The sequence below is a fragment of the Apium graveolens genome, chromosome 10 (genome assembly GCF_009905375.1).
Source record: "Apium graveolens cultivar Ventura chromosome 10, ASM990537v1, whole genome shotgun sequence".
Taxonomy (NCBI): domain Eukaryota; kingdom Viridiplantae; phylum Streptophyta; class Magnoliopsida; order Apiales; family Apiaceae; genus Apium; species Apium graveolens.
The window spans coordinates 120,470,730-120,484,109 of NC_133656.1; the positions used below are offsets into that span (position 1 = coordinate 120,470,730).

At 30.9% G+C, this 13,380-nt stretch overlaps 2 protein-coding genes across 2 annotated transcripts; both read left to right on the forward strand.

Annotated features, from left to right (window-relative positions):
• The first annotated feature begins 4,344 nt into the window (after window positions 1-4,344).
• LOC141690901 (uncharacterized) lies at window positions 4,345-5,436 on the forward strand. The gene is made up of 3 exons (XM_074495659.1): window positions 4,345-4,459; window positions 4,544-4,636; window positions 4,856-5,436. Exons 1-3 carry the CDS (start codon window positions 4,345-4,347, stop codon window positions 5,434-5,436), a joined length of 789 nt encoding a protein of 262 aa, XP_074351760.1.
• Window positions 5,437-8,140: 2,704 nt separating this feature from the next.
• On the forward strand, window positions 8,141-10,316 carry LOC141693563 (protein NUCLEAR FUSION DEFECTIVE 4-like). The gene has a single exon (XM_074498703.1). The coding sequence runs from the start codon at window positions 8,352-8,354 to the stop codon at window positions 10,077-10,079; it is 1,728 nt and encodes a 575-aa protein (XP_074354804.1). The 5' UTR covers window positions 8,141-8,351; the 3' UTR covers window positions 10,080-10,316.
• The last annotated feature ends 3,064 nt before the right edge of the window (window positions 10,317-13,380 follow it).

Consider the following 13,380-nt stretch of genomic DNA (forward strand, 5'->3'; position numbering starts at 1 on the left):
ACCCTTAACCGTTAACCAGAGCTTCATCTTTTTCAGTCAACGAGAAAAATAAGCTCCACCACTGAATTTATCTGGCATACCTGATAAATCAACTGGCTGGGGAAAATGATACGTGGTCCAATCAATGGATGCAGTAACACCAGAACCAAAACCAGTCTCAACAGTTTTATGAACATCAGCAGTTTTGTTAACCATCTTGCTAATTACATAATATAACAAATAATCTCCTCAAGATTGTTGGGTACGTACACTAACACTACGCGCAACGATGAGGCAGTTATATATATCACAACTAACAAGAACATGCAATTAAACCAAATAACGAAACAAAACACGAAGGCAAACAATAATTTAAATCAGTAACTGAAATGACAAAGAGAGGATAGACTACCTAGCTCTAACAGAAGTATTAACAAATCTGAAAGAACTATGAACAGCTGAGGCGCCTACCGTTCGAGAAGTCTAGACTATTTTTGAAGAGATTATTGCCCCACTTACGTTGTGTTGGGTTGCGGCAATATCAGTTCCAGGATACAACAGCTCAGAATACTTCGTCCACAGATATGTAGCACTCAACAACGACCCGTACCTCAGTTCGCCCAGAAAACCTATGCTAAGATCTGTATGTTATGGAGGAGAGAAAAAGAGATTGATAGCAGTTAGGGTTTCACAATTATATGATTGACGTATATTCACATAATATTCATATATTCCAAACATTTTGTTCAGTATATAACATAACACAAAACTTAACTAAATATATTACATTAATTAAAATAAATATCCTTACTTAAATAACATTTAATGAAATATTTATAAAATCAGAAATGTAACAGTCAGTATCAGGATTTGTCAAATCCTGATACAGCCAACCCATCAGTATTTACCATCCACAACAAATCTTGACCAGCGTCAGGTTTATTAGCCATATCAAATCCTGATCCAGGGACGTCGGGATCAATCCATCAATGGATAATGCACAAGATCAGTCCATCCACGGATTATCCACATTGAACTTCAACGGATAAATCCATCAACGGATACTGAGTTCAGTGTATCAACAGATCCTTACTGTTATACAGATTCAATATTCATAATAAAATAATATAATAACTCAGTAAATATTTTAATTAAACAGGCAATAAAATTTCTCGCCCTATTTCAAGCTACCAACTTCACCTCAATTTCTATATGGATTACAATAAGAAAATGACTTAGATCCAAACATGAAAGTTTAAGTCCTCATTATAAGAAATAACCTCCAACAATTAGTTTTAGGAAATTACATCAAGAACATGTCTAAAACATGACTCAAACTTTCCTTTTTCTAACAAATACTTCATCGGATTTATGAAGGAATTGTTCATTTGAAGGTGTTTTTGTATTCTAGAATGTAACCACCATTGTTATCTATTGTTGGTTCTGAGGTAGGGTTGTATTCAATCAAGATTTTAATTTTTTTCAGGAATTTTTAAAGTTAATGAGTACAATTTAGATTTTGAAAAATTATTCAAAATTTGGAGTTATTCATTTTGAATTATAAAAAATCCATTAAAATCGAGTGTATTCCATCTAGATTTTAAAAAAAAAATCTAATCTTAGGGTATTCAATTTAGATTTAAATAATTCTACTGAAAGATGATGGTATTCAAAAGTTCATACATTTTGATGGATTTAGTAGTACATTTTTAATCTTTTGAAATCTCGGATTTTGAAGGATATGTGCAAGAAGTTTTTTATCAAACTCGGTTAAAATCGGCAAATATTTAAAATTAACGGAAATCTTATAAAATTCATGAATTATTATCAATTTTCAAAATCTCAAATGAACACACCTAGTATTGTAGTTAACTCTCTCTGAAAATATATAGGTGCTTAAATAAAATTGAAATGGTCAGATTACATCTCTAGTTTTTTGTTGCATTTTTCTATTTTTTTAACTATGTGGGGTGATTGAAAGTTGGGATTTGGCAAAAAAGAAAAAGAATGAATAAAGAGGGTTTGTGAGTATTTTCAATTATAAAAATATTGGTGTAATTTGATATTTCATAACTTTTTTTGGCTAATTAAAATATAAATACACTATTATAGCTTAGTTGAGACATAAGTGAAGAAAAATTAATTTGAATAAAATGTTTATTTAACATTTTAAGAATAGATTTTATTCTTTAATTAATGTAAAACCAGAATTGTAATATCAGAGTTTAATATGATATGCTTATACATTTTTTACGGAATGATATGCTTATACATGACATCATTTCCCTCTCACATTTGGATTTTAAGGAATGAGTTGTTTATTTTATTAATATATTGATTTTTTCCTTAAATATCAGCATATATATAAACAGTTTGAAACCATCATCTTTGAAAAATGTAATCATATTTAAGTGAGTTCAGGGTACAAAAGTTTCACAACAATGTGTTATTAACATATAGCCTGAGAAACTCCATCCAAAAATGATTTTATTTGATAACAAAGTTAAAATAATAATAGAGTAATTACTAAAATTATATTTATTTAATGTATTTGTGATTTTACCATTTATGAAAATAATTACTAAAATAAGGTTTGAAACCATAGGCAAGCAGATATGTAATTATGAGAAATAATAATTTTTTTATTAAATTTGAAATTGTATCGGTTTGCATTTGATGGTTGCAAAATAATATTAATTATGTAAAATAATTTGAAAAATTGTATGTTTGTAAAGTAAAATTAAAAAAAAATCTTTAAAAAAAATCTCACAATAATAATATTTATTAAGATAACCGTTAATTTTGTACCCACCAAAGTATTTATGTAATAAACATTGACAATTTATATTCACTAGTCTAATCTAACTATAACTTCTTTAGTTTCATGAAACAAATTAACAACAAAATATTAGGGTAGAGCGTGGGCCGGTTAAGATCGGTTTTTGTACAAAACTGGAACGACAATCATATATTTTCAATTTTAAAAATCGAAAACTGCAACAACAACCAAACTAACGGTTTCGGTTTTAAAAACCCCCGTTCAGTTTATATCGGTTCTATTACAAAACTGGATGAATAAAAATAAAATAAAAGATATTTTTTTTGCCAAATTAAAAGCAGATTTCATTAATAACTCGAAAGAGACTCAATCGGGACAAACCCCCAACTGAGTATGCAACCAGGTTGAAAAACAAATAGAGTTAAATAATTAGCCGTTTTGTTTCCGGATTGCTTAACAAACTGAATACAAATATTCTAAAAATTAAAAATGAAGGTAATAGTTTCCCAGGCAATCCGGTATGCATCTCCCCCGAAAACAGTAGCTTCACAATTGACCCTCACATTAATTCGATTAATAGTTCAATGGTCAGAGGACTCAGTTGCAACAACTGAATTTAGAGGCCTCATCTTTTGAACAAATATTTTTTGTGAGAGATGAGCACATGTGATTTTCACTAACGTTCTAATCGCATCCAGCTATCTACCAGCCGGATACACAAAGTTAAAATAATTCAAAAAACCAGAAAACAAAGCTTGGTTGTCTTTTTTTTTTATTGTTTGTATATTTTTCAGAGTTCAGGTAGATATCAGGTGAGGGGCACATATATACGGTGCTAGTTTTTGCTGACAGGGTTTTACAGTCATTAAACTTCATGTCTCTAAGAGCATATGCACCCCTAAAGGCCATCAATTCATCAGTTCATCAATTCAATCAATGGAGTTGATTATTATTCATGCTAGAATCACTTTTTTTCTTAATTTTTATACACCCACATAACTACATCAATTCATCAATCCATCAATTACTATTCATCAAATAAATAATTATATTATATATTATAAATTTAATTTCATCTCTATTATTTAATGGTCCCACAAATAATATCCAATAATACATTGCTGGATAAGTTTAGATTTTTGATAACATAGTGGATAACTTTAAATTTTTTGTAAGATTTTTGTTGATTCACGTTATGACACGTGTCATGATCTAGATTTTTAAGATAGAAAATTGTCTATAAATAATATTATGATCTTCATATTATAGTCATCTCGAAATCAATACAATCTTTACAGTAATGAATGCATTAGAAAGATTATTGAGTCAGAGACAAAAACACAGTGAAGAAGAGGCAGAAATTATGAATACCATGGTGACCGAAGCGGCGATGATGAAGGAGTTCATCGATTCCCCAGATGAACAATAAGGACGAGGCTTAAGACCTGGAAAATCTTCTAATCATCCTAGAAAAAGGCTCGAGAGGAAAAAATCTCATGGAATATTATTTCATTGATCGTCCAATATTCAATGAGGATGATTTTCGTCGGAGGTATCGAATGCGCCCTCATGTTTTCAATCGCATCATGACTCCTCTTTGCACTCAAGATTTCTATTGGCATCAAAAAACAGATGCAATTGGATTACTCGGGTTGTTACCACAACAAAAAATAACTGCTGCACTACGAATGCTAGCTTACGGTGCAACAGCTGATCAGTGTGCTGAAATATGTCGAATGGGAGAATCAACCACACTTGAGTGTATGCAATTTTTTTGTCAATAAGTGGAAGGGCTCTTTGGTGAAGAATACCTCCGTGCTCCAACACCAACATATTTACGAAGGCTTCTGGCAAGGGGAGAACAAAGGGGATTTCCAGGTATGATTGGAAGTATCGATTGTATGCATTGGGAGTGGAAGAATTGTCCAAGTGGGTGGGGAGGGGCATATAGTGGTCGGAAAGGACGACCTACTATTATTCTAGAGGAAGTCGCTTCCTATGACACTTGAATATGGCATGTTTTTTTTGGTGTGCCTGGAGCTCAAAATGATATTAATGTTCAAGGCTAGTCTCCTGTATTTGATAAGGTCATCGCAGGAAATAGTCCAACGGTGGTGTTTCACGTTAATGGGAAAAGATACAACAATGCGTATTATCTTGCTGATGGAATTTATCCGAGGTATTCAACATTTGTAAAAACTATATCAAATCCTGCCACTCAATCACATAAATTGTTTGCTAAGAAACAGGAGGCATATCGCAAAGATGTGGAGAGGTGTTTTGGTATCTTACAATCTCGATGGGCTATTCTTCGTCATGGTGCTCGAATGCATAAGCGTTCCACACTTAGAAGCATCATGATGACTTGCATCATATTACATAACATGATAGTCGAGGATGAATTCGTGGAAGAAGAGTTTGTAGAGCCGGTAGAAGAAGATTTAATGAATCCATTAGCTTCACAGGTTTACGATGGGCCAGTCGATTGCAATGGAGTTCGAATTCCTTTTGCACCAGTACAGAGAAATGGAACAAATCAACAAGCATTTTGGGATCGTATTGAGAATTTGGAATCAGCTTATATTCATACTATTAAAGTCTTGCTTGCCTTGCTTCTTTTCGTTTCTCCAGTTCTAGCATCTCCCTCGACATTTAAAGGGTTTCTTCGTCTCTTTTGATGTTGGCCTCCACTAGTTATTTTTTGTGACATTGCATACTATTAAAGATAGCCATAGACATCTCCTCTTTTTCGGTCATCCGTTGCTTTCCTCTTTTTTTTGCATGTTTGGACGCCTTTACTCCCATCGGTCTAACCTGACTTGAAGGACTTTCTGTTTCTCGGTTAGACTCTGGAGTCGTGAAACCTTCTTCATCAACGCAATCATCACTATTCAAATTAATTGGTGATTCCATTTGTGTTGGAAAATTTCGTTGGAATGGGGGAGAAGTGGTGGACACGTCTACAAATTGAGGATGGGCTGCAACTGCTTCATAACATTCCCATTTGTCAAATGTCTTATTCATTTCCTTGAAATATAGTCCTTGAGCCTGAGTTATCTGAAAAATAACAAATTTTAGATACCAAATTAGCACATGAATAATATAAAAACGTATTTAAATTTACCTCATCTACCAAATTGGTTCCGCTCGTACTATATCGACTAGCTTGATTCTTTGCACATTGCCATTTTTTTAGTGCTCTCTTCAATGGTGCCCAATGCGAGTCAAGAGCAATTTTTGAACGTGGTTCGACATGAGGATTCTCCGGAGTGCCACACCAATTTTTTGCATAATCCTCGTGAATTCGCCCCCATAAATTATTCTTATTTGAATATCGACCGGTAATCGGATCAACAGATTGTCGAGCCCATAAAATACACAATTGTAATTCTTCGGAAGGAAACCAATTAGTACCCATTATATATTTAAAAATATAATAATATCAAAGAGATATGAGATTGAGAAGCTAGAAATGTGGGTGTTGTAAATTTTTTTACAAATAATTAAGACATAAGGAGCAATATATATACACACAAATCGGACCGTTACTAAAATATGACCGTTACTCAAAAATATTAACGTTGCAAAGGAAGCACATGGCTACAGATTTTGTCAAAAAGTTAAAAGAAATGTGGGGCCCACGAACTAATGGCCATCAGGAAGGCCATTGAAAATTGCTGGCCAACACGCTGAATCAATGGAGCGTCAAAAATTTATGGTATCGATTCTAGTGCGGTGCATGGACAATTACCATTAGTCCATTGAAAATCATGCCGAATTGATGCACTAAACTAACGCGGTGCATATGCTCTAATACTATGTTCATCAGCTAATTCATCAGGTAATAGTCCACTAAAGCCTAGAATAGATGACTTGTATACACAATACATAAAGTAACAAACGCTGAAATTATAAAAGGTCTCTGAATTTTTTTATAAAATTTATCTATATTTACATATAATTATATAATTGATTTGTTAATATTAATTATCAGTTCAGTTTTTCCTGGTTCGGTTAGAACTTCTAACCGGAACCGAACCATTCAAATTGGTTCGTTTATATATTTTTCGGTTTCGATTTCGGATCGGTTTTCTCAACTCGGTTTTTACTGATTTTTACCGTTTTTTATCCGTTCGATTCGGTTCCGGTTTAATTCGGTTTTTTGCTCAGCCCTACTAAATACTACAAGGTCAAATTATCACATACATTTTCGAAGAAAGAGGACACCTTGACCCCGTGGCCCTTCATTTTTTTTAATTGTTAAAAGATGAAACATAAGTGTTTGTTTGAGAAATTTTAAAATAAGTAATATAATTTAAAATGAATAAGTGATTTATAAGTGATAAATAGATGAATACTTAAAAGTTAAAAAAGTATTTGGATAATTTTACTAATAAGTCAAAATTCTCTTTAGTTAAATGACCCAAAATAAATATTTTTTTAAATATAATTATCTTAATTCATAAATTTAAATTAAAAAGATATGTGAAAATCATAAATTTAAATTAAAAAGATATGTGAAAACACAAATATTAAAACTAAAGTTAACAAAAAAGCTAAAAATTAAAATAAGTCAAGAAAAAGTACGTCGTTGCTAACATTAAACTTATTAGTTTATAAATTGTAAATTGAATTTATAAGTTAGGACGACAAACACTCGTCGATAAGTACTTCGGGCTTATAAGTGAATAAGTAACTTATATTGTATGGGCCAAACATGCCCAAAGTCCTACTCCCTCTATCCCTAAAAATGTTTTCTTGTTTGAGTTGGACACGTTTGTCAATGCACACTTTTGATTGTTAATATCTTTAATCTCGTATTAGTATTAAATATAAAATTTTATTGTATTAAAATATTCATAAATATGAATTCAACAAAATCACTCATGATTATGTTTGATCTTATTGATTAGAAGTAAATTACTAGTCAATCACTTACCATGAACAGTACAAAAAGTCAAAATGGGAAAAAACAATTTGGGACGAAGAGAGTATTAATTTATTACTTCCTCAGTCACGTTCATTTCAAGACACTTTTCTTTTTTAGATATCCCACTTCTATACATTCCAAATCTTACTAAAAATAGTAAAATTTTAAAATATAAAAATTAACCCCACCCACTTAAATCAACTTATTTCTTCTATTACACCAACTATATATATTTAATATTGACTGGACCCACAATTTTATTCACTATTCTTATTTTTTCTCATTAAATTACATATTTTTTTAACCTCCGTATCCAAACAATTTATATACAAGTATTGAATAACGTGCTACTCTTTTTAAAGCCCCGATGACGTACAATTTTATATTTTAAAAGACTTTCACCCTTAAAAAAAGACTTTCACCCTTAAAAAAAGTGGACTTGTTAGTTGATATCTCAAAATTTGGGGTCCCCGTCGTCACATACTCTAGGTCAAAAAGTCAAAAGAAAATTGAGCTTACACACAATCAGTTCACACACACTAATACTATTCATTCACAAGTGTGTCCCAGCACAAATACTTTTTTTAAGACATATTCGAGAGAACTTTAGCCAACTTCTCTCCTCTTACCCTGTCTTTTTTCATTCTAACAACTATATCAACCATGGGTGAAGCACCAACCATATCCACTGTTGGCAGCACGGCATGGCGGTTTTCGTCTCAGGTGGTTCGAGGACGTTGGTTTTCGCTTTTCGCTACTTTTCTGATAATGGCAGGAGCAGGAGCTACTTATCTTTTTGGAGTATATTCCAAAGACATAAAATCCACTCTTGGCTATGACCAAACCACTATAACTCTTCTTGGCTTTTTCAAAGATCTTGGTGCTAATGTTGGAGTCCCCTCAGGACTTCTAGCCGAAGTTACTCCAACATGGTTTGTTTTACTAGTTGGATCAATCTTGAATTTTGGAGGATACTTTATGATCTGGTTGACTGTCACACAGAAAGTCTCAAAGCCTAAAGTTTGGCAAATGTGTATGTACATATGCATTGGTGCAACCTCTCAGAATTTCGCCAATACAGGAGCATTAGTTACTGCAATTCGGAACTTCCCAGAAAGCAGAGGAATCATGTTAGGACTTTTAAAAGGCTTTACTGGATTAAGTGGAGCAATTATGACACAACTTTACTTGGCTGTCTATGGTAATGACTCAAAATCACTTATTCTTCTCATAGCTTGGCTTCCGGCTGCATTATCAATTGTTTTTGTCTACGTGATTCGCGAAATGAAGGTTGTTAAACAGCAACAAAATGAGCTGAAAATCTTCTACCAGTTCCTCTATGTATCAATAGGGCTAGCACTTTTTATCATGGCTATGACCATAGCACAAAAGATGGTCAATTTTCCACAAGCAGCTTATGCTGCAAGTTCTACAGTTGTCTGTGCTCTACTCTTTGTCCCCCTTTTTATTGCCATTAGAGAAGAATTAATCATTTGGAACCAACAAAAAGAACCCATCAATCCTACCATTATTGTCGAAAAACCAATTTCAGCTCCATCTGCAGAGATAAAAAAGATTCAGGACCCCGACACACCTTGTTTTAGCAACGTATTCAAGAAGCCAGAAAGAGGGGAAGACTACACAATCTTGCAAGCACTTCTCAGCACCGATATGATCATTCTCTTCTTATTTTCTTTCTGTGGCCTTGGATCAAGCTTAACTGCTGTTGACAATTTGGGGCAAATTGGGGAGTCCCTCGGATACCCCACCAAGACTGTCAAAACATTTGTGTCATTACTAAGCATTTGGAATTACTTTGGGAGGATTTTTGCAGGTTTTGTCTCCGAAAGCCTGCTTGTCAATCACAAATTTCCAAGGCCACTTATGATGACAATAGTTCTACTTCTATCATGTATTGGTCACCTTCTTATTGCCTTTCCAATCCCCGGATCAGTTTATGTTGCATCAGTAATCATTGGTTTCTCATTTGGTGCACAACTTCCGCTAATATTTGCAATCATTTCCGAGTTATTTGGGCTAAAATACTATTCGACGCTCTTCAATTGTGGGCAATTGGCTAGTCCAATTGGCTCATATATCCTGAATGTGAAGGTTACAGGACCTCTTTATGATAGAGAAGCATTAAAAGATCTTGCAAGGAAGGGACTGAAAAGATCAGATGTTAAGGAATTGATCTGCATGGGAGCCAAATGTTACAGGATGGCTTTTATAATATTGGCAAGTGTGACATTTTTTGGAGCTCTTGTTTCATTAATCTTGGTAGCAAGAACTCAAGCTTTTTACAAAAGTGATATCTATAAAAAGTTCAAAGATCAAGAAAATGTTGCCCAGAAAGAAGTTGGTTTGTCATCTACTGGTGAAGTGCAGTAAAGGCTACACAAGTGCCCACATTAAAGAATAAGAAATCTACATTGTCAGAGAAAAGTGTATTATAAGGATTCAGATTTAAATTTGGTGCAATTATGGACTTCGTTTTATATTTATATATATACAAGCTTAAGCAACTGTTGCATGTTCAGCGGTAACAACATGCCATGTGAGGGAAGTCCAGTCTGCAAAGTTATCTAATTTTCATTATCTTTATATATAGTACATTATATTTTTATCTCACACATCTACAATATCATGTCTCTAGGAGGTAAATATATTAATTTATACATATCATAGTTGTTGGTTAAAAATTTAAAAGTGGGTTAACTCCATTAACATCATTTTGCTAACAAACTTGCATATCTTAATGAATTATGAAACTAATAAATTAGAGAAAATATATTATACCATTACACCAATGACATATGACATAGTTAGAACCTGAAAGCCAAAAACAAACATATACTTAAATAATTATTCAAATATTCTGGTCACTGAAATTATTATAAAGATATCATTACCACTAAATATGATTAAAATATTATGTTTTCTAAATTATTAAAAATAATCATTATCGGTATGTGCTTACATGTTCTAGGGTCACTCTGCTTATCCATATCCCACACTAGGTGACTCCCCTAAATAACACCCAAATCTCTCACTCATGTTTAGTCACAGGGTGAGTGGTAGTCAAAACACAGACAGTCACCCCCACGCGTACACAATTATCTTCTGGATTGCTAACATACAAGTCAACGTTTATCTTCTCATCATTGTTTTTTATTACGTTATTATGGTGGACCTTTGTTTTATTTTGATTTCGTAATCATTCAAAGAATGAATGATACAATGTTGAAAGTAGTCTCCATTTATTTGTGTTTATCCGGCGGACTCAAAATAAAATATAAAGTTGTGATCAAGTTACAGATTTTAAAATTGAAAGCTCACTATTAAATTAAAATATATAATCTATTTCAAATAGGTAGAGAGAAATGTAATGAATAAATTGGATCATATAATTATCAAAAATTAAAATAGAAGATATGACTACATACAGTGATAACTTTGTAAAATTCTGAACTTTAGTGAACAACTCTGAGTTCAACTGGAAAATGATTGAATTGATTTTAATCTTGATAAATGGACAAGGCGAACTTAAACAATTAGCCAAAAAAAAAAATTCACTTAGGCAAATTTAAATTTATTAAAAAACATATCATTTTGAAGTAATTTATAAATGTGCTAATAAAGCCAGGATTAACCTTTTTAACCAACACACTTTAGAATGCTATTCAATTTATATTCAATTTATATTAAGGGGGCGTTTGGTTTATTATGAGTTTGGAATAAAGAATCCGGTCAAGAGGTTGAGGAATCATTTCTAATATTACGTGTTTGTTTGGATACTTAAATGAAATTTATTTAATTTAATTAAATATTTTTGATTCATTAATTGAATCAAACTTTACATATTGCATATATCGAATTTAAGTTGTTATAAAATTTACAATTTTTTTTATAAATAAGTGATTAAAAAATTAAAAATTTCATTAATTTATAATTTTTAAAACAAGTGAAATATTACTAATTAATATTAAATAAAATAAGCACAAACTTATTTTAAATTAAACAACATAATATTTAAGATATATATTTAAAATTTTATTTAACTTTATAAATAAAAATGAAATAACGAAGTTTAATTTGATATCTCATGTCTCAAACTCACTCGCGTATTAAATCAAATCCCAGATGGTTCTAAGGAATGACTATCAGATTTTGAAAATAGTCAACCAAATATTAGATATGAATTTGAAATGAACGAAATTAATACGAATGAACTAAATCAAACGACCCCTTAATAATATATTTTATATCTCATTTGCAAAATTTTATTCTACTATGTCATACTATATTAATTTTTAAGCATTATTTTAAACATAATTACATAACATTTCAATGTAATTTTGAATACAATATAACATTAAAATATATTTATCATTTGGGTTCTTTTGGAAATTTTAAAATAAGTAACTTATTATTTAAACTAAATTAATGGATTATAAGTGATAAGTTGATGAATGCTTATGAGTTATACATTATAAGTGATAAGTTGATGAATGCTTATGAGTTATACTAGCTTGTGCGATGCACTAATTATTTTTAATATCATATAATTATTTTGAATTTAATTTGAAGTAAAAGTTTTAAGTTATGAAACTTATTTATTTGAAATCTTAATAATATAAATTGATAATACTTATTAATATATAAGATAGTGATACTACAGTTTAAAAAATAATGTAATGATTGAAATTTGTATTTTAGCCGGGGTGATTATTATTTTATTTTAGACCGAATGGATAATATGTATTATTCTGTTTTAGTTTGATGACATTATATCAACTCCACGAATTCTCTTTTAAAATTTTATTTTGTTATAATCCGGTCCAATAATATAATGTTAGCGCGATCGATTATATTTATTATTTTATTTTAGCTCGATTCTTCAAATCCAACTAACCATATATAGTTTTTTTTTTTAATTTTTTTATTTAAAATTGGATCGATAGTATAATTTTGTTTAGCCCGACCGAGAGGATTTTATATATTATTTTGTTTTAACGAAAACCATTAGACATATTATAATTCTGTTATGAATGTTGATCTATTTATGAGAGTATTTTATTTTAAATATTACTATAATTACGGTGACGACCGACTACCAACCAAAGTTTCAATGTTTCGTCTTTAATATAATAGTATAGATACGTGTTTTGATAATTTTACTTATAATTTATAATTCTTTTTTTACCTAAATGGACTAAAATAAATATTTTATAAATATAAATATTTTAATTCCTATATTTTAAGTTAGATTAACATTTTAAAAAAATTTCTAAAACTAAAATTAATAAAAAATAAAAAATAAGTTGAGAAAAATCACGTCGTTACTAACATTCAACTTATGAACTTATAAGTTGTAAATTTAACTTATAAATTGGGTGGACAAACACATGTTATTGCGGGCTTACAAGTCTTTAATTAACTAACCCAAAATTGATCATTATTATATTATATTTGAGATGTAATATGAATACCATGTAAAACCAAAAAATAAGTATCAGAGTAATGTATTAACCCACAATTGAATAATGGATTACTGAAAACTTAAATTTAATTAAAAAATATTTTATAAAAAGAAATCTAGTTGATTAAAGTCGGATTGCTTTCTATTCGATTAATTTTATCCTCATTTCCTTTTTTTTGTTTTTCTCTAATATGTTTTTCATTTTAAATT

Coding starts and splice junctions, on each gene's coding strand:
- LOC141690901 (XM_074495659.1), top strand. CDS start 4,345: ATGACTCCTCTTTGCACTCAAGATTTCTATTGGCATCAAAAAACAGAT. Junction 4,460..4,543: donor ACTACGAATGCTAGCTTACG/GTGCAACAGCTG, acceptor TTTGTCAATAAG/TGGAAGGGCTCTTTGGTGAA. Junction 4,637..4,855: donor AGAACAAAGGGGATTTCCAG/GTATGATTGGAA, acceptor AGGTCATCGCAG/GAAATAGTCCAACGGTGGTG.
- LOC141693563 (XM_074498703.1), top strand. CDS start 8,352: ATGGGTGAAGCACCAACCATATCCACTGTTGGCAGCACGGCATGGCGG.